We start from the raw sequence: 24,562 nt of genomic DNA, 5'->3' as shown, positions 1-24,562 counted from the left end.
TATAAACCAAAAATGGGGTCTGTAAGGTGTGTGTCTTGGTTGGGCAGAGACTCCCGGCACACCCAGCGCTGTTTGCTTGCCTTTATTCCTTTAATAAATTATAAATTCTAATTGGAATCCTGTTTGCGATTAAATCATTTATCACAATTTGGGGGCTCGTCCGGGATGGTCTTAGTTCCTGAATTCTGACTTGATCTAGGAGGGGCGCCCCACCATTAGGTGGCTCCTGATCAGGTCAGGTCGGGACTAATGCCATCCTGAACCTGAGTAAAGGCAAGCAAAGAAAAGATTTTGATTTTTATTTTTATGAGCTCCCTTGCCGGCTGCAGCAGTTTATTTTATTTTACCCGTAATTCTGCGCGCGAAGATCCGAACGAAGATGACGGAGTCGTAACTATTTAAAGTGTATACCGTTCGATTGGGTGGGATTCGGTTGCCTGTGTGTAAGAGTGTGATTGAGACGGAACCTGGTTCCGAAGTGATTGTGGAGGTCTTCTAACCGCGGTTCCAATCTCCCGCGAGGGACTTGGCCGGTGAAGGACCGAAGCGATTCCTATAGGATTCGTGGGTGGGTGATAGGTCCTAAACCCCCTGCAAGACACTCTTACTGGTAACCAAGGGCTGTAGGAATTGCCACAGTAAAATTCCTAGATGGGTCAGACAAAATCGAAGACCCAGGACCAGAGGAAAGGGAGCAAATTACCAGATATACCACTGGAAAGTCCATTAGGAATAATGATTAGGAATTGGAATGAAAGGGGCCCCAGAAAAGGAAAAAGTAAATTAAAATTAGTTCACTATTGTATGATTGAATGGCCGAAGAAACCTTTAAAACCACATGTCTTTTGGCCTGTTTTTGGATCCTTTGAAGACTGGATTTGCCAGGCCTTAAATCTATATGTTAATTCAAAGGAACCTTTTAGTCAGGAGGAAAGTGATTATGCAGGATTATGGATCAGGACTTCACGTCCTTTTCCGGCTTCAATACTTACATTAAAAACGGATGAAAAGTCTGAGAAAGAAGAAGGAAACAAAGACGAAAAAGGGAAGGAAAAAGATGATAAAGGGGAACCACTGGATAACTTACCACCTCCATATCCTAACAATCCTCCTCCGACGGCGGCTCTCCCTCCAGGGGCCGTAGTACCCCCACCAGTGCCACCGTTACCCCTGCCTCCACCACCGACAGCACCGGAATTAGATCGACCTCCAGCTGCATGTACGAGAAGTAGAACTGCCACATCTGGGGGAGCTTCTCTATATCCCTTACGAGAAGTACCCCTCGGAGGCAATCAGGGAGGCATCGGGTTTGTGGCAGTTCCATTAAATACCACAGATGTAAGGAATTTCAAGAAAGAAATGGGGACCCTATTAGATGATCCCCTTGGAGTAGCAGAAAAACTAGACCAATTTTTAGGACCTAATACTTATACCTGGGAAGAAATACAATCCATTTTAGGGATCTTATTTACTGCTGAGGAAAAGGGAATGATTAGACAAGCTGGAATGAGAATTTGGGAAAGACAGAATCAGGCAGGACCCCCCAGGAGATCATAAATGGCCAAATGTGGATCCCCATTGGGATCATCAACAACCCCAAGGGAGACAGAACATGAGGGATTTGAGAACATTAATAATACAGGGAATAAGGGAAGCGGTTCCCCGAGGGCAAAACATTAATAAAGCGTCTAATGAACAACAAGGAAAAGACGAATCTCCTACAGAATGGTTGGAGAGGTTGAGGAAAAGCCTGCAAATGTATTCTGGAATTGATCCGAATACAGTGGCTGGGACTGCACTCCTTAGAACACAATTTGTAGCCAAATCCTGGGGGGGATATAAGAAAGAAATTAGAAAAACTTGAGGACTGGCAAGAAAGAGGATTAGAGGAGTTACTTAGAGAAGCCCAGAAGGTATATGTTAGAAGGGACGAAGAAAAACAGAAAGTAAAGGCAAAAATTTTTGTAGCAGCAGTAAAAGAAAGTCAGAAAAATCAGAATCCGTTTAGAGAGAAAAGGGAAAAAAGAATAGAGCAGACACCCAGAGGACAGCCTCATAGGGAGAGATTCACAATTCCTGTCTGTTACTACTGTAACAAGAGGGGACGTGTTCAGAGGAACTGTCGTAAGCGAGAACAAGATGAGAAAATGTTCAAAGAAGAATAGGGGTGTCAGGGGCTATATCTTTTGGGGACTTCAACATCAACAGAGCCCTTGATAAAATTATTAATAGGTCCCCATAAGGAGGAGGTTTTATTTTTAGTGGATACAGGAGCTGAAAAATCAACCATTCAGAAACTTCCAAAAGGAATAGAGATAGGGAAGAATTATATGTCAGTAGTCGGGGCAAAAGGAGAACCTTTTAAAGTCCCTATCTTGAAAGATGTAGAAGTAGAAACAGAAAAGAAAATTTGTCTTAACGACTTACTTTTGCTCCCTGAAGCGGAATACAATTTACTAGGAAGGGATCTGATTTTGAAGTTAAACTTGAGCATTCAGAGTCAGGGGAACAAACTGCAGATCAAATTATATACTTCAACACAGGAGGATGAAGAAGCTATTAACCCCTCGGTGTGGTATAAAGAAGGGGAAACTGGAAAAATAAAAATGAACCCCATAAGCGTTCAAATAATAGATCCACATCGTTCGATTAGAATCAAGCAATACCCTATACCCATGGAGGGTCGAAAAGGATTAAAACCTGTAGTTGACAGACTTTTGGAAAAAGGAACCTTGGAACCATGTATGTCACCTCATAATACACCCATCCTCCCTGTAAAGAAACCGGACGGGTCATACAGAATGGTACAGGATTTAAGAGCTGTAAATCAGCGAACGATTACTAAATTCCCTGTAGTGGCAAATCCCTATACTTTATTAAGTTATATTTCTCCCAGACATACTTGGTATAGTGTGATAGATTTGAAAGACGCTTTTGGGGCCTGTCCTCTGGACGAGGGATCTAGAGATTATTTTGCTTTCGAGTGGGAGGACCCCGAAACGGGACGGAAACAGCAATTAAGATGGACGGTATTACCACAGGGGTTTACGGAGTCACCAAATTTATTTGGGCAAACTTTAGAGAAAATCTTACAGGATTTTGCATTACCCCAGGAGATAAAATTATTGCAATATGTAGATGATTTATTAGTAGCAGGAGAAACTGAAGAGGGGACCCGAGAAGCTACTATTAAATTGTTAAATTTTCTAGGGGAGAAGGGATTGAAGGTGTCCCAATCAAAACTACAGTTTGTAGAACAGGAAGTAAAATACTTAGGACATTGGCTAAGTAAGGGAAAGAAGAAACTAGATTCTGATAGGATATCTGGGATTCTATCTTTAAGACCCCCACAAACTAAAAAGGAGGTTCGGCAAATATTGGGATTATTAGGATATTGTAGATCATGGCTTGAAAATTATAGTGACAAGGTAAAATTTCTATATGAAAAATTAACTAGTAACCAACTTAAGTGGTTTACAGAAGATGACCAGAAATTCGAGGAAATAAAAAAGGCATTAATACAAGCACCTGTATTGAGCCTCCCAGATCTAGAAAAACCTTTCCATCTTTTTGTGAATACATCAAATCAGACAGCATATGGAGTTCTTACTCAAGACTGGGCAGGAATAAAAAAACCTGTGGGGTACTGTTCTAAATTACTTGATCCAGTAAGTAGAGGATGGCCTGCTTGTCTCCAAGCTTTGGTAGCTACCGCATTATTAATAGAGGAAGTTCGGAAAATTACCTTTAGTGCTCCTTTAAAAGTGTATACCCCACACAATGTCAGGAGTGTTTTACAACAAAAGGCAGAAAAATGGTTAACGGACAGCCGGATCTTGGAATATGAAGCAATATTAATAGACTCCCCCGATTTAGAACTGAGGGTGACTTCTGCTCAGAGTCCAGTACAGTTTTTGTTTGGAGAGCCATCAAAGGAAGTACAACATAATTGTTTAGAGGTAATTGAGACCCAGACTAAGGTGAGGCCAGACTTAAGAGATACTGAGTTAGAAAATGCAGAAGTGTTATTTGTAGATGGCTCCTCCCGTGTGGTGGAAGGGAGGAGAAAATCAGGATATGCCATAATTAATAAAAATTTAGAACTTATAGAATCAGGACCTCTGAGTCCATCATGGTCAGCTCAAGCTTGTGAGCTGTATGCCCTTTGTAGAGCCCTGGAATTATTACAAGGAAAAAGCGGGACCATATTTACGGATTCTAAATATGCGTATGGAGTAGTTCACACTTTTGGAAAAATTTGGGAGGAAAGAGGTTTAATTAATACCCAAGGAAGGAATCTAATACATCAAGAACTAATAGTGAAAATTTTAAAGGCGTTAAGAAAACCAAAGGAGATAGCAGTGGTACATGTGAGAGGACACCAAAAGGGATTAGATTATCGAACCAGAGGGAATAACCTAGCCGATAGAGAGGCCCAGGAAGCAGCCCTGAGGACTCAGGTCGCTAAAATTAATGTAGTACAAGTACAAGGAGACATTAGTGAAAAAGAACTAGAGGAGAAAGAGAAGAAATTTACCCCTGAGGAACAGGCAAAATTAGAGAAAATAGGAGCTAAGTTAGAACGGGGAAAATGGATGCTGCCCGACGGGCGAGAGATGTTGCCAAAAGCTTATGCCAGGCAAATGTTAGAACGATTACACACACAAACACATTGGGGTACAAAGGCGATAAGTGATCATTTCCTTAAACAATTTGGCTGTATTGGGATTTTTGAAATAGCAAAGCAAATCACGCGAGGATGTTTAACTTGTCAAAAAGTAAACAAGGAAGTGTTTCGACAAGCAGCCACGGGAGGAAGGAAAACAGCTTATAGACCTTTTGAAAGAATACAAGTCGATTTTACTGAATTGCCTAAGGTAGGGAGAATAAAATATTTACTAGTAATAGTAGATCATTTAACACAATGGGTAGAAGCTTACCCTGTAGCACGAGCTACGGCACAGATGGTAGTAAAAATCTTATTAGAACACTTAATACCTAGATATGGGATAATCCAGTATATTGATTCTGATCAGGGCACACATTTTACTTCTAAAATAATAAAATTATTATGTCAATCATTAGGTATTCAATGGGAATACCACACTCCGTGGCACCCACAAAGCTCAGGGAAAGTAGAAAGAATGAATCAAACAATAAAACAGCAATTGGCTAAATTAATGATTGAGACACAGATGTCCTGGACGAAATGCCTACCATTGGCACTATTAAACATAAGAACTAAGCCACACAGTGAGACTGGATTATCGCCATATGAAATGTTATATGGAATGCCTTACTCCCAAGGGATGCCCCTGGGGAATAATGTAGTTGAAGATTATAGTATCCAAAAATATATAATAACCATTGGAAAAAGGTTAAAAGAACTACGAGAGATTGGGATGATGGCTCAAACACCACCATTAGGATTTGCAATTCATCAATTAAAACCGGGAGATAAGGTTCTGATAAAAACATGGAAAGAAGAAACCCTATCTCCCCTCTGGGAAGGGCCTTTTCTTGTTTTATTAACTACAGAAACGGCTGTGAGAACTGCTGAAAAAGGATGGACACGTGTGTCGCGAGTGAAAGGTCCAGTGAAGGAGTGGAGAGTCACATCTGAGCCCGGAGAAGCCAAGCTAACCATCAGACAAACTTAAAGAGACCTTCATCAAGAAGCATAAGCTAAGTTGCTGTGGGAATTTCATTGTAACTACTCCTGTAGAATTAGTGGACAGGGATAAATACCTATTAGGAAAGGTAATTTAGTCCATTGTGTAAACGGTGTTGTTTATTTTTAAGGGCAAAGTGTTCTACATGTTTTAAAATATATCATTTTCCAAAAAAGAAGTCAAGGATCTAGGAAACAGTTTAGAATTTTTGTGCATTCGCTGTGGGGCCACCACTCCCCTATATAACCTACCATGGGTTAGGCTTTATTGTTGTCAATTTAATCAAAGAGTGTTTCTTGATTAAAGGTTACCCCTTAAAAGATTAAGGAAGAGGGCAAGACCGGAGGGGAACGAGTGGTGCGGCTTGAAAGGTCTGCCAAGGGCTGCAACCCCTTCGGGCTGTGACCGCCGATCACTATGGCCCTGACCGGACCTCTTCTGGTCCTATTTGGGGTAAGCTCCTTGACTCTGGTTATGGCAAACAACTGCAGCCAGTGCGTAGTAACTACTAGGAGGGGACGGGTAAGTTCCCAGACTTTGGTTTATCATACTATTTATGACTGTAAAGGCCAGAAAATAGGAAGCTGCATTTATAATCTAACCCAATATACTTTATGCAAAGACGAAGAGAGGATTGTGTGCTATGATCCAAAGGAACTCCCCTATCAATATTGGGTAGAAATGAAGACAAATTCGGAAGTAGGAAGACTAATAGGAACAAGTGAGGTTATAACCAATTTAAGTACATCGGTGTCGGTAATTTTTGATGCGTGCGACATTATAGATGATGATCTAGACACTAATTGCGGGAGTTTAGAGTGGAGACGGTACTATAGTAATCAACCAAAATATATTTGCCCAGGGGGACACCAATGTGACATAAATCCTGATTATACACCTAGTCAAACAGTGAGATATCAATCAGCACACCTGTGTGGAAGAAGAGGGTGGTCTTGTGTATGTTGGGACACTGCAGGCTGGGGATATGATAGACAGTGTGGGAATTTACAAGCTTCAATCACAAAGATACAAACAGATAGTAATTGTACAACCCGTACCTGCAATCTAATAAATTTAACCCTAATAAATTTAGAAATTTGGAAGCAAAAGAAAGTAAATAAAATTGGACTTAAGATATATGGACCTGGAGAAGATCCGGGTGTAATTATTAATATCGAAATAAAAGAAAGAATAAGGGAATCGGTACAGCACAGACTACTATTTAACTCATTTTATCATGAAATAGAAACAGGAGTGGAATATGAAATTCCCACAGTTGCTAAAAATCTATTTGTAAATCTTGCTGAAAACATTGCTAAGTCATTAAATGTAACTAATTGTTATGTTTGTGGTGGAACAAACCAAGGTGAACGATGGCCATGGGAGGCCATGGAGAGCAACATTAGTAATCCTCAAATATGGAAAGCAATGGGAAAGGGTAACAGGAAACAACAGTGGGTACTTCAAACGAGTATAATTGGAAGGAGTTGTTGGCAAAATTTAAAAGAGAATGGAAAACAAGTAGGTAATCTAGAGTGTGAAGGAGGTTACCTATGGAACGAAACTCAGAATAAATGGGATAAGTGGGGGAGTCCATGGGAAATGAGTGATCAGTTTAAAAATTGGACCAATGGAACAAACATACCAAATGGATGGCCCACTCCTGAAGGACATTATTGGATTTGTGGTAAACTAGCTTATGCGTTTTTGCCACAAAATTGGACGGGATCCTGTGTATTGGGAATTATAAGGCCCAGTTTTTTCCTGTTACCTATAAATCGAGGAGAGCGATTGGGAGTCCAAGTGTATGCTGAAGCTGGTGAATTAAGAAAAAGGCACTATAAACGGAGTCTACAAATTGGACATTGGAAAGATAAAGATTGGCCTCCCGAAAGAGTCATTGCCTACTATGGTCCACCCACATGGGCAGAAGATGGATCCTGGGGCTATAGAACTCCAATATATATGCTAAATAGAATAATTAGATTACAAGCTGTATTAGAAATAATTGTAAATACAACTGGAGATGCCCTTGGACGAATTGCGAGACAAAATACCAAGATGAGAACTGCTTTGTATCAAAATCGCTTAGCCCTGGATTATTTGCTAGCACAAGAGGGAGGTGTTTGTGGGAAGTTTAACCTTAGTAATTGTTGTTTAGAAATTGATGATGAAGGGGAAGCTGTAAATGAACTTGTAAAAGAAATGAAGAAAATTGCACATGTCCCAGTTCAGACTTGGACTGGAGTCGACCTAGAAGGATTCTGGGAAAACTTTACGGGAGGTGATTGGCTTACTAAAATCGGGATTGTTATATTGGGGGCATTTGCAGGATTGTTAATAATTCCATGTTTTATACCTTGTTTTATTAGACTAATACACTCAGTTATACAAGGAATGCAGATAGCTACAGTACCTGTTGATTCAGAACCAGGGAAAGAGAAAACTCTTTCCCTGATGATACTAAAGACAAAAGAAGATTCGAAACTAATACCAATTCGGCAAGTATTAACTCGGTTGGAAACAAAAACACGAATCAATGCCGTAGAAAAAGAAAATGGGGGATTGTGAAATGTGCTTAACTGATTCGTGTCAGTGTGGAACAGTGTTAGGGCCACAGGGTGAAGTGTGACCTTTGATTGTTTTGTCTGTATGGCCGCAGACGAGACGGTGTGTCTATCGTGTCTGTGTTTTGCAGGAGCCACCTGGCGAACATTCTAGAATACCAACTTAAACCGGTCCTGTTGTTATCTGCATAGTGACCTGTAAGAGGGGGGATACACCCATTTTTGGCAAGGGCCAACCATTTTAGAGACAGTTATGAATATGTATTAGTATAGGAGATATAAACCAAAAATGGGGTCTGTAAGGTGTGTGTCTTGGTTGGGCAGAGACTCCCGGCACACCCAGCGCTGTTTGCTTGCCTTTATTCCTTTAATAAATTATAAATTCTAATTGGAATCCTGTTTGCGATTAAATCATTTATCACAAACACGTATTCTGGGTGGCCGTCAGTTGGGCTGGCCGCCTGGCTGAGATTTTTGCACCGCAAGAGCTGCTGCACGTGTACAAATCGCCGCTGAATGGATTTCGTCTGTTGCCCGTCGATCTAGGCACTGTTGATGTCGAATGTTTTGTGCCGCGTGTCTGTGGAAGGTAATAAAAGCTGTGAGCAGCAGTTGCACAATAAAGATTTAGCATGGGGATCTCACCTCCGTCTTGTGCGTCTTACTGAGGGAAATAGTTCCGCAAGTTAAAACGGCGTCTCCCCGGAGTGTAAGTACGTGGACTGTGTTGGTCTGTTAACAGTGTTCTATAGATAGATAGTGATTTGGCCAGTCATTTGAAGCGTGACGCTGGGACGGCTTAGCAGTCTCCTGCGTCCTGTAGGAAGCAGACTCTTGGCTCTTTGGAAGCGGTACGCAAATGTACGTAAAGCCAGTGTAGGCGGCTGCTGCTGCAACACCTTTAGAAAATACTGTATGCGACGCTACAGGCATGCCATACAAGGGTGCTTTTGTGGGAAAGCCTCCGTCCTCTTCTTTGTAGCCGCCCTTTAAGTACTGGCAGACTGCGATGAGGTTCCCTCCCCCACGAGCCTTCTCTTCTGCAAGGGAGAAGAGACCCAACTCCTTCAGCCTTTCCTCCTAGGGCAGGTTCTCCAGCCCTTTGGTCATCTTTGCGGCCCTCCTTGGGACCTTCCCCAGTCGGTCTGCGTCTCTTTTTTGAATTGTGGGGACCAGAACTGGACACGGCGCTCCAGGTGCGGCCTGCGGGGGTAGCCTGTGTGAGAAGAGGCCAGGGTCTGCCCTGTGCTGGACGCAGCTGGTGCCAGCCAGCTAGGCACTGGACTTGCCGCAGGCCAAAGCTGAGCGGCTCAGCGAAGCCGGGGGCGCCCCTGGGAAAACCTATTGAAGAAAGGGCAAAGCGCTGTCCGGGGCAGGTATTTCCCTGCTGCCTGTGGGTCCGGCCGGTGGATGTTTCCTGAAGGAACTTTTTCATCCTATTTTCTCCCCCTGTCCTGTTGAGGAGGGGCAGTGAGAGAGCGGCTGGGCGGGCCCCTGACAGCCGGCCGAGGTCAATCCATCACAAAGCCTAAAGGGCAGATTCCTCCATGTAGAAGTGTTGAAGGGGGTTGGTGCTTTAAGGAACGATAGTGACTGGGGTTTTGGAGACAGGACGTTTTGGAGACAGGAAAGTCGGGAAATCGCTGGGGATCCAGTTGCTTCGAGGGGGGGAAATTCCAAGAGAAAAAGCCTTCTTTCTGAGCAATAAGAGGCTCTTGTGAGCAGAGGGCTCTAGTCTCCCTTTGTTCTCACTTGGTAATGAAAGAGACAAGGCACCGGAACTCCTGCGTGCGAAGGGATGAAAATGTGCGGAGCCTGTTGGATGCTCTTTGTGTGCGCGTGTTGGAAACCCAGGAACAGCTATAAGGAGGTGGGTGTGAGCTTGGTTAACTTGGCCAAGCCAACCACGCAAAGCTGACCCAACCTCCCGCCCGCATCAGAACCAGTGCCACCAGAAAAGCACGTAAGGTGTTAGCAATTGGAGATCCCCTACTGAGAGGCACCGACGCACCCGTTTGCCGTCCAGGCGATTTCTCTCGAGAAGTCTGCTGCCTACCAGGGGCTCGCATCCGTGGCGTCGCCGAGAGGCTGCCGAGCCTGGTGATCCCTGCAGGTTATCATGCGCTCCTACTATTCCGCGTAGGGTCTGACGAGGCAACTTAGAACCCTCCAAAGAGACTTTATGTCCCTCGGAGCAATGTTAAAAGGATCAGGAGCACAGGTGGTGGTCTCCTCTCTCCTCCCAGTCAGAGGGAGGGGTCCAGGAAGGAGGAGACGAATTGAACAGGTGAATGCCTGGCTGCGTAGCTGGTGCCATACGCGAGGTTTTGGCTTCTGTGATCACGGGTGTACCTTTGAGAAGCCGGGTCTGTTGGGAGCTGATGGGATTCGCCTGACCAAGCGGGGCAAGAGGGTCTTTGCCAACAAGCTGGCCGGACTTACAAGGAGGGCTTTAAACTAGGCTCAGCGGGGGAAGGGGATGGAGTTCTGAGCAACAGAGAAGAGCCAGGGGCTGCTGATGCGTTAGGAACCAACAGGGGAACCCCTGAGAAATGCCGCAAAGGACTTGGGGCTTGATCCTCCAGAAAGGCGACACGGTCGGCAGCCCAACTGAAGTGCCTCTATACCACTGCGCGCAGCACAGGTAACAAACAGGAGGAGTTGGAAGCCCCTGTGCAGAAGGAGCAGAAGGGAGCTGGCAGCTCTTTCAGGACGTTTTTTCTTCGAGCACAAGAGCTCTCGATTCCCACGCGTAAGAAATGGGAAAATAGAAATTCGTCTACCTAGACTTTAGTAAAGCCTTTGACACCGTTTCCCACAGCGTTCTCCTGGAGAAACTGGCTGCTCGTGGCTTGGACGGGCGTACTCTTTGCTGGGTAAAGAACTGGCTGGAGGGCCGGGCCCAGAGAGTTGTGGTGAATGGAGTTAAATCCAGTTGGCGGCCGGTCACAAGTGGTGTTCCCCAGGGCTCAGTACCGGGGCCGGTTCTGTTTAATATCTTTCTCAACGACCTGGACGAGGGGATCGAGTGCACCCTCACTCAGTAAGTTTGCAGCCGACACCAAGTTGGGCGGGAGCGTCGATCTGCTTGAGGGTAGGATGGCTCTACAGAGGGATCTGGACAGGCTGGATCGATGGGCCGAGGCCGATGGTATGAGGTTCAACAAGGCCAAGTGCCGGGTCCTGCACTTGGGTCACAACAACCCCGTGCAACGCTACAGGCTTGGGGAAGAGTGGCTAGAGAGCTGCCCGGCAGAAAAGAGCCTGGGGGTATTGGTAGACAGCCGTCTGAATGTGAGCCAGCAGTGTGCCCAGGTGGCCAAGGTGGCCAACAGCATCCTGGACTGTATCAGGAATAGCGTGGCGAGCAGGACTGGGGAAGCGACTGTCCCCCTGTACTCAGCACCGCTGAGGCCGCACCTCGAATACTGTGTTCAGTTTTGGGCCTCTCACTACAAGAAAGACACGGAGGTGCTGGAGCGTGTCCGGAGAAGGGCAACGGAGCTGGTGAGGGGTCTGGAGCACAAGGCTTATGAGGAGCGGCTGAGGGAACTGGGGTGGCTTAGCCTGGAGTAAAGGAGGCTGAGGGGAGACCTTATCGCTCTCTACAACTACCGGAAAGGAGGCTGTAGCGAGGCGGGGGTTGGTCTCTTCTCCCAAGTAACAGGCGATAGGACGAGAGGAAACGGCCTCGAGTTGCGCCAGGGGAGGTTTAGGACGGATATTAGGAAAAATTTCTTCGCGGAAAGGGTTATCGAACGTTGGACCAGGCTGCCCAGGGAAGTGGTTGAATCACCATCCCTGGAGGTATTTAAAAGACGGGTAGACGCGGCGCTTAGGGACGTGGTTTGGTGGTGGTTTTGGCAGCGTTAGGTTAATGGTTGGACTCGATGATCTTAAAGGTCCCTTCCGACCTAGACGATTCTATGAAATCAGGCAAGGAAGGCAGGAGCCCAGCATGGCTGAGTAAGGACCTTCTGGTCGAGCTGAAGCGCAAGGAGGAAATGCGTAGGCGGTGGAAGCAGAGACACGCATCCTGGGAAGAATATAGGGATGGGGTCGGGAAAGCTAAGGCACAGCTGGAGCTGAATTTGGCAAGGGATGTGAAGAAGAATCATAAGAAGGGCTTCTACAGGTGCGTTGGTCAGAAAAGGAAGACTAAAGAAAATGCACACCACCCCCACCCCCCTCCGATAGGTAAGACAGGAGAGCTAGCGCCAACCGACATGGAGAAGGCCGAGGCACTCAAGGATTTTTCTCCTCCGTTGTCGCCGGCAATCACCGTTCCCGCATCTCCCAAGTCCCTGAACCTCAAGGCAGGGACTGGGGGAACAAAGTCCCTCCCATCGTAGGAAAGGATCCGGTTCGAGACCACCTGAGGAACCTGAACATACGCAAGTCCTGCACTGGGGAGGAACAACCCCATGCACCAGTAGATGCTGGAGGCCGACTGGCTGGAGAGCAGCTTTGCTGACGTGGGGGGCTCCTGGTGGACATCAAGTTGAACGTGAGCCGACAACGTGCCCTTGCCGCAAAGGCGGCTAAGGATATCCTTAGCCCGCTACAGAGGAAAGCAGGGTTTATACATGTTACAATACAGTTGTGTAGACCAATCAAATTGCTCACTATCCCCGGGGGTGCAGGGCACCAGAGACCACCCTTGGGCAGCTTTGGGGGCACTGCCTGTTTTTCTACGAGCCTCCTACCCAGCTTAGCGCAAATCCTATCTCGATCTGCGCCCCACACCCACACCCACAGCCCTCGAGCCACCAGTGCTGAAGACACGCTTTGTATTGTATTTTCTCCCAGGAGGCGCGCAGCTTAGAAACGTCTGCAATCCAAGCGGGGCTTGCAGGGAACAATTGAGAGCAACTTCTGTCGGTTCTGGGGAGTGTTCTGAAAAGTTAAGGCCTGCCCTGCCCTGGCAAAAGCAGTCCTTTGACTGGAGGGAGCAGCACCAAAAAGCCACAAGCACGTTTGGGGTGGAGTTGACGCGGTAATAAATAACAGTCAATAGTACTTGTAGCTACAACAGCCTCTTCTGAGCCCTCGTCGCCCGCCCACAGGGTCGCAGCACTACACGGCACGGATCCCTCCGCGGACTGGCCCAACGTCTTCTCCCTCCGCCCCCAGGTCGGATCCCTCCGCGCCCCGAGGGCACGCAAACTCCCTGAGCCCCGCTAAGCACCAGGTCGACGAGGGCGGACCCGCCGGGGGGCCGGGGACAAGCGAAAACGACAGACGAGACAGCCAATCGAGACGCGGGATCGGCCGGCGGCCATCTGGCGGCCCAATGGGCGCCGCGGAGGGCCTGGCCGAGTGGAGGAAGCGCGGGGGCGACAAGGGGCGTTGTCGTGGCCGACGAGCTTATTGGGGCGCGGGCCGCCCGGCCTGGTGCCGCCGCCACCCGCAGTGTTTTCGGGAAGATCATCGGCAAGGCGCTTCCCCGCCAACGTCGCCTACGAGGACGAGGAGGTAGCCGCGGCTTTGCTCTGAGCGCGGTTCCTCCTCCCTCCCCCCGTCCCCCCCTCCCCCCGCGCTCGCAGGCACCCTGAGCCGAGGACCCGTTGCGCGGTGCCCGGGAGCGCGGCAGGGCGGGTGGCGGCCTTGCTGCGGGCGGGCGGGCGGGCGGTGGAGGGACGGGGCCTCTCTGGGTTGTGGCGCTCTCTACTGCGCGATCCCTATAACATCGCGCTTCTTCGGTGCGGCCCCCCCGCCCCCGGCTGCCGCGGCGCGTACTGGGTTGCTGGTGCTGGCCAGCCCGCCTCGGTTCCCAGCCCCGCCGTGTCGCGTGCGCGCGTGCGTGCGTGCGTAGAGGAGGGCCTCTGACGGTAAGGCACTTGGTGGCAGCCGCAGACGTTTGCCGCGTGATATCCCTTTGGCACTGCAAGTCGTGCAAAGTTTGCTGCCGAGGGATGCGAGTGGTCCTACCTCGTGTAGGACGACAGTCTTGAAACCTTAGATTAAGCGCACGCAGTCAGTCTCCTCGGGGATTCCAGGCGTATGTATGTAAACGGTGAACGTCTGAGTGGTGACCGTAATGAGTTAGTTCTGCGTAGGAGAAACGCAGGTCTTGATGTGCCTCCTAATAGCACTGTAGAGATTTCGCAGCTCTGCTGTGCTAGGCTTTGGTTCTGCGCCCCCAAACTGGATTGTTACAGCTTTTCTTATTTTTCTTTACCAAAAAAGTAAATCCAGAAACTCGTCATCCTTAGGAAACGATCGACCCGAATTAAAACGTACTGGAGGTCGCTAGTCTGAAGTACTGGCCCGCCTCCTTGCCCCCATCACCTTGCATGCTGAATCCCACTTCTGGAGGGGGCTCTGTAAAGACGTTGTATTTTTTTGTACAGAAAGCATTAATATCGCGTAAGAAAAATCAACGTTTCAGCTTGCGTTTGGGGTCTGCTTCTGACTTTTCGGAAGTCTGCTTCTGTAGGAGTTCAGTGGGGCATATTGATTTGCTTAAGCTATTATTACCTTTCTCTGAAGCCAATGACGTTTTAACTGTTTACTCTTCCTCCAGCGCCTTGCGTTCCGTGATCTTTCACCCCAAGCTCCGATGCTTTTCCTAGCCATGCCTAAGGAGGCAATTATGAGGTTATGCGAAGCAGAAGATCCTGGTGAATGTGTAAGTACTGTGGAAGCTTTCTGTACGCTAAACTGTACCTGTCGTTAGTTCCTAATTTAGTAGACTCTTTCCCATCCCCCCTTTTCCTCTTGATAGGGCACGGTAGGCTGGTTTGGGTTTTCTGGCGCTATAATCTTTTCTCTCTGGCTTGTAATGGAGCTGAGCTTTTTGACCGAAAGTAGCGATATAAAGCAATGCTCATCCCTGGGTACGTACTCCTGGTGCAAAATGCAGTGTTGTTTTGGAGCGCAGGGTGATGCCTACTGTCACGGTTTAGAGCAAGAGGAGGAGTAGTACTTCTTCTAATACGGAGAAGAGGGCTTGGGGTTTTTGGCAGGTCGGGGGTGAGGAAGGGCAAAGCTGGTCGAGAGGTGCTGGATGCTTCGCTTTTGGCTATAAAAGTCAAGTTCAGAGACTTTGTAAACCCACGCAAAAGGCAGCCTGAAGCTTATTTTCCACCCGAGTTGCGTATGTTGCCTGAAGAGATAACGGGGGGCTTTAACCCGGAGACAAACTTAGCTTCTGTGGCTGTTTTGTAGTCCGTTACTGTCTAGCTTGAAAACAGTTGCGTAGCCCTCTTTCTTCCCCCCCCCCCTACAGTGTGCGTAATCGGTCTTTGTAGCTTTGCTTGGGAAATGCCGGTTGCAGGCGGACAGACAGTAATTTGAAGCGCAGTGGTTGAATTGCTAGGAGTTGGCTAACTGGTTTCTCTGGGTGCTTCTCTGCTCTCATTCCTCCCCTCCCTGCCCTCTCCCCTTCTTGTGTGTGGCTTTTTATTTTACTTATTTATGGTTTTGTACTTCCTTCTCCAGCTTCTTGGGCATTTAATGATTGTTGGCAAGCAGCGTGCTGCTCACCTGGGCCTGACCGATGGATTCCGGATGGTTGCGGATGAAGGGCCCGAGGGTGGGCAGCCTGTCTGTCACGTACATCTACGTATTCTGGGTGGCCGTCGGTTGGGCTGGCCGCCTGGCTGAGATTTTTGCACCGCAAGAGCTGCTGCACGTGTACGAATCGCCGCTGAATGGATTTCGTCTGTTGCCCGTCGATCTAGGCACTGTTGATGTCGAATGTTTTGTGCCGCGTGTCTGTGGAAGGTAATAAAAGCTGTGAGCAGCAGTTGCACAATAAAGATTTAGCATGGGGATCTCACCTCCGTCTTGTGCGTCTTACTGAGGGAAATAGTTCCGCAAGTTAAAACGGCGTCTCCCCGGAGTGTAAGTACGTGGACTGTGTCGGTCTGTTAACAGTGTTCTATAGATAGATAGTGATTTGGCCAGTCATTTGAAGCGTGACGCTGGGACGGCTTAGCAGTCTCCTGCGTCCTGTAGGAAGCAGACTCTTGGCTCTTTGGAAGCGGTACGCAAATGTACGTAAAGCCAGTGTAGGCGGCTGCTGCTGCAACACCTTTAGAAAATACTGTATGCGACGCTACAGGCATGCCATACAAGGGTGCTTTCGGCACAGTGCAATGCGTTGGAAGCATCCAACTCCTGTTGGAGCACTTCATCAAGGGCTGCGTGATAAGGCCCCGTTGATAATCCCTTTTCTGCTGAGGAGGGACGTGGTAGGAGAAAACAATTGGTCTGAATGGCAGCTGTGGTGCTTCCATAGCACGGTGGAATATCTCTCTTGGTCCATTTGGGTCAGCTGTCCTGGCTGTGTCCCCTGCCAGCCTCTTGCCCACCCCCAGCTTACTGGACTGTGGGGGTGGGGGTGGCTGGAGAGACAGCCTCCATGCTGTGGGAGCACTGCTCGGCAGTAGCCAGAACACTGGTGTGTTATCAACACCCTTCCAGCTACAGCTACGAAGCACAGCACTATGAGGGCTGCTGTGGGGAAAGTTACCTTCCATCCCAGCCAGACCCAAACCAAAGCTACGTCGCAGGGAGACAGCCAACTTCATCTTTCTTTAACAGCTATTAAAAAAGGGAGACGGGCATGGGAAAGCAGGGCCATCCTTCGTTGCCCTTGAACGCTGCGTCCGACCTTTTGTGGGAAAGCCTCCGTCCTCTTTGTAGCCGCCCTTTAAGTACTGGCAGACTGCGATGAGGTTCCCTCCCCCGCGAGCCTTCTCTTCTGCAAGGGAGAAGAGACCCAACTCCTTCAGCCTTTCCTCCTAGGGCAGGTTCTCCAGCCCTTTGGTCATCTTTGCGGCCCTCCTTGGGACCTTCCCCAGTCGGTCTGCGTCTCTTTTTTGAATTGTGGGGACCAGAACTGGACACGGCGCTCCAGGTGCGGCCTGCGGGGGTAGCCTGTGTGAGAAGAGGCCAGGGTCTGCCCTGTGCTGGACGCAGCTGGTGCCAGCCAGCTAGGCACTGGACTTGCCGCAGGCCAAAGCTGAGCGGCTCAGCGAAGCCGGGGGCGCCCCTGGGAAAACCTATTGAAGAAAGGGCAAAGCGCTGTCCGGGGCAGGTATTTCCCTGCTGCCTGTGGGTCCGGCCGGTGGATGTTTCCTGAAGGAACTTTTTCATCCTATTTTCTCCCCCTGTCCTGTTGAGGAGGGGCAGTGAGAGAGCGGCTGGGCGGGCCCCTGACAGCCGGCCGAGGTCAATCCATCACAAAGCCTAAAGGGCAGATTCCTCCATGTAGAAGTGTTGAAGGGGGTTGGTGCTTTAAGGAACGATAGTGACTGGGGTTTTGGAGACAGGACGTTTTGGAGACAGGAAAGTCGGGAAATCGCTGGGGATCCAGTTGCTTCGAGGGGGGGAAATTTCAAGAGAAAAAGCCTTCTTTCTGAGCAATAAGAGGCTCTTGTGAGCAGAGGGCTCTAGTCTCCCTTTGTTCTCACTTGGTAATGAAAGAGACAAGGCACCGGAACTCCTGCGTGCGAAGGGATGAAAATGTGCGGAGCCTGTTGGATGCTCTTTGTGTGCGCGTGTTGGAAACCCAGGAACAGCTATAAGGAGGTGGGTGTGAGCTTGGTTAACTTGGCCAAGCCAACCACGCAAAGCTGACCCAACCTCCCGCCCGCATCAGAACCAGTGCCACCAGAAAAGCACGTAAGGTGTTAGCAATTGGAGATCCCCTACTGAGAGGCACCGACGCACCCGTTTGCCGTCCAGGCCATTTCTCTCGAGAAGTCTGCTGCCTACCAGGGGCTCGCATCCGTGGCGTCGCCGAGAGGCTGCCGAGCCTGGTGATCCCTGCAGATTATCATGCGCTCCTACTATTCCGTGTAGGGTCTGACGAGGCAACTTAGAACCCTCCAAAGAGACTTTATGTCCCTCGGAGCAATGTTAAAAGGATCAGGAGCACAGGTGGTGGTCTCCTCTCTCCTCCCAGTCAGAGGGAGGGGTCCAGGAAGTAGGAGACGAATTGAACAGGTGAATGCCTGGCTGCGTAGCTGGTGCCATACGCGAGGTTTTGGCTTCTGTGATCACGGGTGTACCTTTGAGAAGCCGGGTCTGTTGGGAGCTGATGGGATTCGCCTGACCAAGCGGGGCAAGAGGGTCTTTGCCAACAAGCTGGCCGGACTTACAAGGAGGGCTTTAAACTAGGCTCAGCGGGGGAAGGGGATGGAGTTCTGAGCAACAGAGAAGAGCCAGGGGCTGCTGATGCGTTAGGAACCAACAGGGGAACCCCTGAGAAATGCCGCAAAGGACTTGGGGCTTGATCCTCCAGAAAGGCGACACGGTCGGCAGCCCAACTGAAGTGCCTCTATACCACTGCGCGCAGCACAGGTAACAAACAGGAGGAGTTGGAAGCCCCTGTGCAGAAGGAGCAGAAGGGAGCTGGCAGCTCTTTCAGGACGTTTTTTCTTCGAGCACAAGAGCTCTCGATTCCCACGCGTAAGAAATGGGAAAATAGAAATTCGTCTACCTAGACTTTAGTAAAGCCTTTGACACCGTTTCCCACAGCGTTCTCCTGGAGAAACTGGCTGCTCGTGGCTTGGACGGGCGTACTCTTTGCTGGGTAAAGAACTGGCTGGAGGGCCGGGCCCAGAGAGTTGTGGTGAATGGAGTTAAATCCAGTTGGCGGCCGGTCACAAGTGGTGTTCCCCAGGGCTCAGTACCGGGGCCGGTTCTGTTTAATATCTTTCTCAACGACCTGGACGAGGGGATCGAGTGCACCCTCACTCAGTAAGTTTGCAGCCGACACCAAGTTGGGCGGGAGCGTCGATCTGCTTGAGGGTAGGATGGCTCTACAGAGGGATCTGGACAGGCTGGATCGATGGGCCGAGGCCGATGGTATGAGGTTCAACAAGGCCAAGTGCCGGGTCCTGCACTTGGGTCACAACAACCCCGTGCAACGCTACAGGCTTGGGGAAGAGTGGCTGGAAAGCTGCCCGGCAGAAAAGAGCCTGGGGGTATTGGTAGACAGCCGTCTGAATGTGAGCCAGCAGTGTGCCCAGGTGGCCAAGGCGGCCAACAGCATCCTGGCCTGTATCAGGAATAGCGTGGCGAGCAGGACTGGGGAAGCGACTGTCCCCCTGTACTCAGCACCGCTGAGGCCGCACCTCAAATACTGTGTTCAGTTTTGGGCCTCTCACTACAAGAAAGACATGGAGGTGCTGGAGCGTGTCCGGAGAAGGGCAACGGAGCTGGTGAGGGGTCTGGAGCACAAGGCTTATGAGGAGCGGCTGAGGGAACTGGGGTGGCTTAGCCTGGAGTAAAGGAGGCTGAGGGGAGACCTTATCGCTCTCTACAACTACCGGAAAGGAGGCTGTAGCGAGGCGGGGGTTGGTCTCTTCTCCCAAGTAACAGGCGATAGGACGAGAGGAAACGGCCTCGAGTTGCGCCAGGGGAGGTTTAGGATGGATATTAGGAAAAATTTCTTCGCGGAAAGGGTTATCGAACGTTGGACCAGGCTGCCCAGGGAAGTGGTTGAATCACCATCCCTGGAGGTATTTAAAAGACGGGTAGACGCGGCACTTAGGGACGTGGTTTGGTGGTGGTTTTGGCAGCGTTAGGTTAATGGTTGGACTCGATGATCTTAAAGGTCCCTTCCGACCTAGACGATTCTATGAAATCAGGCAAGGAAGGCAGGAGCCCAGCATGGCTGAGTAAGGACCTTCTGGTCGAGCTGAAGCGCAAGGAGGAAATGCGTAGGCGGTGGAAGCAGAGACACGCATCCTGGGAAGAATATAGGGATGGGGTCGGGAAAGCTAAGGCACAGCTGGAGCTGAATTTGGCAAGGGATGTGAAGAAGAATCATAAGAAGGGCTTCTACAGGTGCGTTGGTCAGAAAAGGAAGACTAAAGAAAACGCACACCACCCCCACCCCCACCCCCCTCCGATAGGTAAGACAGGAGAGCTAGCGCCAACCGACATGGAGAAGGCCGAGGCACTCAAGGATTTTTCTCCTCCGTTGTCGCCGGCAATCACTGTTCCCGCATCTCCCAAGTCCCTGAACCTCAAGGCAGGGACTGGGGGAACAAAGTCCCTCCCATCGTAGGAAAGGATCCGGTTCGAGACCACCTGAGGAACCTGAACATACGCAAGTCCTGCACTGGGGAGGAACAACCCCATGCACCAGTAGATGCTGGAGGCCGGCTGGCTGGAGAGCAGCTTTGCTGACGTGGGGGGCTCCTGGTGGACATCAAGTTGAACGTGAGCCGACAACGTGCCCTTGCCGCAAAGGCGGCTAAGGATATCCTTAGCCCGCTACAGAGGAAAGCAGGGTTTATACATGTTACAATACAGTTGTGTAGACCAATCAAATTGCTCACTATCCCCGGGGGTGCAGGGCACCAGAGACCACCCTTGGGCAGCTTTGGGGGCACTGCCTGTTTTTCTACGAGCCTCCTACCCAGCTTAGCGCAAATCCTATCTCGATCTGCGCCCCCCCACACACACCCACACCCACAGCCCTCGAGCCACCAGTGCTGAAGACACGCTTTGTATTGTATTTTCTCCCAGGAGGCGCGCAGCTTAGAAACGTCTGCAATCCAAGCGGGGCTTGCAGGGAACAATTGAGAGCAACTTCTGTCGGTTCTGGGGAGTGTTCTGAAAAGTTAAGGCCTGCCCTGCCCTGGCAAAAGCAGTCCTTTGACTGGAGGGAGCAGCACCAAAAAGCCACAAGCACGTTTGGGGTGGAGTTGACGCGGTAATAAATAACAGTCAATAGTACTTGTAGCTACAACAGCCTCTTCTGAGACCTCGTCGCCCGCCCACAGGGTCGCAGCACTACACGGCACGGATCCCTCCGCGGACTGGCCCAACGTCTTCTCCCTCCGCCCCCAGGTCGGATCCCTCCGCGCCCCGAGGGCACGCAAACTCCCTGAGCCCCGCTAAGCACCAGGTCGACGAGGGCGGACCCGCCGGGGGGCCGGGGACAAGCGAAAACGACAGACGAGACAGCCAATCGAGACGCGGGATCGGCCGGCGGCCATCTGGCGGCCCAATGGGCGCCGCGGAGGGCCTGGCCGAGTGGAGGAAGCGCGGGGGCGACAAGGGGCGTTGTCGTGGCCGACGAGCTTATTGGGGCGCGGGCCGCCCGGCCTGGTGCCGCCGCCACCCGCAGTGTTTTCGGGAAGATCATCGGCAAGGTGCTTCCCCGCCAACGTCGCCTACGAGGACGAGGAGGTAGCCGCGGCTTTGCTCTGAGCGCGGTTCCTCCTCCCTCCCCCCGTCCCCCCCTCCCCCCGCGCTCGCAGGCACCCTGAGCCGAGGACCCGTTGCGCGGTGCCCGGGAGCGCGGCAGGGCGGGTGGCGGCCTTGCTGCGGGCGGGCGGTGGAGGGACAGGGCCTCTCTGGGTTGTGGCGCTCTCTACTGCGCGATCCCTATAACATCGCGCTTCTTCGGTGCGGCCCCCCCGCCCCCGGCTGCCGTGGCGCGTACTGGGTTGCTGGTGCTGGCCGGCTCGCCTCGGTTCCCAGCCCCGCCGTGTCGCGTGCGCGCGTGCGTGCGTAGAGGAGGGCCTCTGACGGTAAGGCACTTGGTGGCAGCCGCAGACGTTTGCCGCGTGATATCCCTTTGGCACTGCAAGTCGTGCAAAGTTTGCTGCCGAGGGATGCGAGTGGTCCTACCTCGTGTAGGACGACAGTCTTGAAACCTTAGATTAAGCGCACGCAGTCAGTCTCCTCGGGGATTCCAGGCGTATGTATGTAAACGGTGAACGTCTGAGTGGTGACCGTAATGAGTTAGTTCTGCGTAGGAGAAACGCAGGTCTTGATGTGCCTCCTAATAGCACTGTAGAGATTTCGCAGCTCTGCTGTGCTAGGCTTTGGTTCTGCGCCCCCAAACTGGATTGTTACAGCTTTTCTTATTTTTCTTTACCAAAAAAGTAAATCCAGAAACTCGTCATCCTTAGGAAACGATCGACCCGAATTAAAACGTACTGGAGGTCGCTAGTCTGAAGTACTGGCCCGCCTCCTTGCCCCCATCACCTTGCATGCTGAATCCCACTTCTGGAGGGGGCTCTGTAAAGACGTTGTATTTTTTTGTACAGAAAGCATTAATATCGCGTAAGAAAAATCAACGTTTCGGCTTGCGTTTGGGGTATCCGGTAGTCTGCTTCTGTAGGAGTTCAGTGGGGCATATTGATTTGCTTAAGCTATTATTACCTTTCTCTGAAGCCAATGACGTTTTAACTGTTTACTCTTCCTCCAGCGCCTTGCGTTCCGTGATCTTTCACCCCAAGCTCCGACGCTTTTCCTAGCCATGCCTAAGGAGGCAATTATGAGGTTATGCGAAGCAGAAGATCCTGGTGAATGTGTAAGTACTGTGGAAGCTTTCTGTACGCTAAACTGTACCTGTCGTTAGTTCCTAATTTAGTAGACTCTTTCCCATCCCCCCTTTTCCTCTTGATAGGGCACGGTAGGCTGGTTTGGGTTTTCTGGCGCTATAATCTTTTCTCTCTGGCTTGTAATGGAGCTGAGCTTTTTGACCGAAAGTAGCGATATAAAGCAATGCTCATCCCTGGGTACGTACTCCTGGTGCAAAATGCAGTGTTGTTTTGGAGCGCAGGGTGATGCCTACTGTCACGGTTTAGAGCAAGAGGAGGAGTAGTACTTCTTCTAATACGGAGAAGAGGGCTTGGGGTTTTTGGCAGGTCGGGGGTGAGGAAGGGCAAAGCTGGTCGAGAGGTGCTGGATGCTTCGCTTTTGGCTATAAAAGTCAAGTTCAGAGACTTTGTAAACCCACGCAAAAGGCAGCCTGAAGCTTATTTTCCACCCGAGTTGCGTATGTTGCCTGAAGAGATAACGGGGGGCTTTAACCCGGAGACAAACTTAGCTTCTGTGGCTGTTTTGTAGTCCATTACTGTCTAGCTTGAAAACAATTGCGTAGCCCTCTTTCTTCCCTCCCCCCTACAGTGTGCGTAATCGGTCTTTGTAGCTTTGCTCGGGAAATGCCGGTTGCAGGCGGACAGACAGTAATTTGAAGCGCAGTGGTTGAATTGCTAGGAGTTGGCTAACTGGTTTCTCTGGGTGCTTCTCTGCTCTCATTCCTCCCCTCCCTGCCCTCTCCCCTTCTTGTGTGTGGCTTTTTATTTTACTTATTTATGGTTTTGTACTTCCTTCTCCAGCTTCTTGGGCATTTAATGATTGTTGGCAAGCAGCGTGCTGCTCACCTGGGCCTGACCGATGGATTCCGGATGGTTGCGGATGAAGGGCCCGAGGGTGGGCAGCCTGTCTGTCACGTACATCTACGTATTCTGGGTGGCCGTCGGTTGGGCTGGCCGCCTGGCTGAGATTTTTGCACCGCAAGAGCTGCTGCACGTGTACGAATCGCCGCTGAATGGATTTCGTCTGTTGCCCGTCGATCTAGGCACTGTTGATGTCGAATGTTTTGTGCCGCGTGTCTGTGGAAGGTAATAAAAGCTGTGAGCAGCAGTTGCACAATAAAGATTTAGCATGGGGATCTCACCTCCGTCTTGTGCGTCTTACTGAGGGAAATAGTTCCGCAAGTTAAAACGGCGTCTCCCCGGAGTGTAAGTACGTGGACTGTGTCGGTCTGTTAACAGTGTTCTATAGATAGATAGTGATTTGGCCAGTCATTTGAAGCGTGACGCTGGGACGGCTTAGCAGTCTCCTGCGTCCTGTAGGAAGCACTCTTGGCTCTTTGGAAGCGGTACGCAAATGTACGTAAAGCCAGTGTAGGCGGCTGCTGCTGCAACACCTTTAGAAAATACTGTATGCGACGCTACAGGCATGCCATACAAGGGTGCTTTTGTGGGAAAGCCTCCGTCCTCTTCTTTGTAGCCGCCCTTTAAGTACTGGCAGACTGCGATGAGGTTCCCTCCCCCGCGAGCCTTCTCTTCTGCAAGGGAGAAGAGACCCAACTCCTTCAGCCTTTCCTCCTAGGGCAGGTTCTCCAGCCCTTTGGTCATCTTTGCGGCCCTCCTTGGGACCTTCCCCAGTCGGTCTGCGTCTCTTTTTTGAATTGTGGGGACCAGAACTGGACACGGCGCTCCAGGTGCGGCCTGCGGGGGTAGCCTGTGTGAGAAGAGGCCAGGGTCTGCCCTGTGCTGGACGCAGCTGGTGCCAGCCAGCTAGGCACTGGACTTGCCGCAGGCCAAAGCTGAGCGGCTCAGCGAAGCCGGGGGCGCCCCTGGGAAAACCTATTGAAGAAAGGGCAAAGCGCTGTCCGGGGCAGGTATTTCCCTGCTGCCTGTGGGTCCGGCCGGTGGATGTTTCCTGAAGGAACTTTTTCATCCTATTTTCTCCCCCTGTCCTGTTGAGGAGGGGCAGTGAGAGAGCGGCTGGGCGGGCCCCTGACAGCCGGCCGAGGTCAATCCATCACAAAGC

At 50.4% G+C, this 24,562-nt stretch overlaps 2 protein-coding genes across 2 annotated transcripts; both read left to right on the top strand.

Moving 5' to 3' along the window:
* The first annotated feature begins 13,566 nt into the window (after positions 1-13,566).
* On the top strand, positions 13,567-16,022 carry LOC141735476 (adenosine 5'-monophosphoramidase HINT1-like). The gene is made up of 3 exons (XM_074568322.1): positions 13,567-13,714; positions 14,766-14,870; positions 15,683-16,022. Exons 2-3 carry the CDS (start codon positions 14,802-14,804, stop codon positions 15,845-15,847), a joined length of 234 nt encoding a protein of 77 aa, XP_074424423.1. The 5' UTR covers positions 13,567-13,714; positions 14,766-14,801; the 3' UTR covers positions 15,848-16,022.
* A 5,248-nt stretch (positions 16,023-21,270) lies between these two features.
* On the top strand, positions 21,271-23,680 carry LOC141735653 (adenosine 5'-monophosphoramidase HINT1-like; the record flags this gene model as incomplete). Its single annotated transcript, XM_074568705.1, is given in 4 exon segments — positions 21,271-21,366; positions 21,368-21,397; positions 22,425-22,529; positions 23,341-23,680. Coding segments are annotated over 4 exon segments (396 nt in total), but the record flags the coding sequence as incomplete, so codon positions are not given.
* Positions 23,681-24,562: the final 882 nt, after the last annotated feature.

This window comes from Larus michahellis, chromosome W (genome assembly GCF_964199755.1).
Source record: "Larus michahellis chromosome W, bLarMic1.1, whole genome shotgun sequence".
In the NCBI taxonomy this organism is placed as follows: domain Eukaryota; kingdom Metazoa; phylum Chordata; class Aves; order Charadriiformes; family Laridae; genus Larus; species Larus michahellis.
The sequence above is the reverse complement of the archived record's forward strand: the minus strand, read 5'-3'. Positions and strand labels throughout refer to the sequence as shown.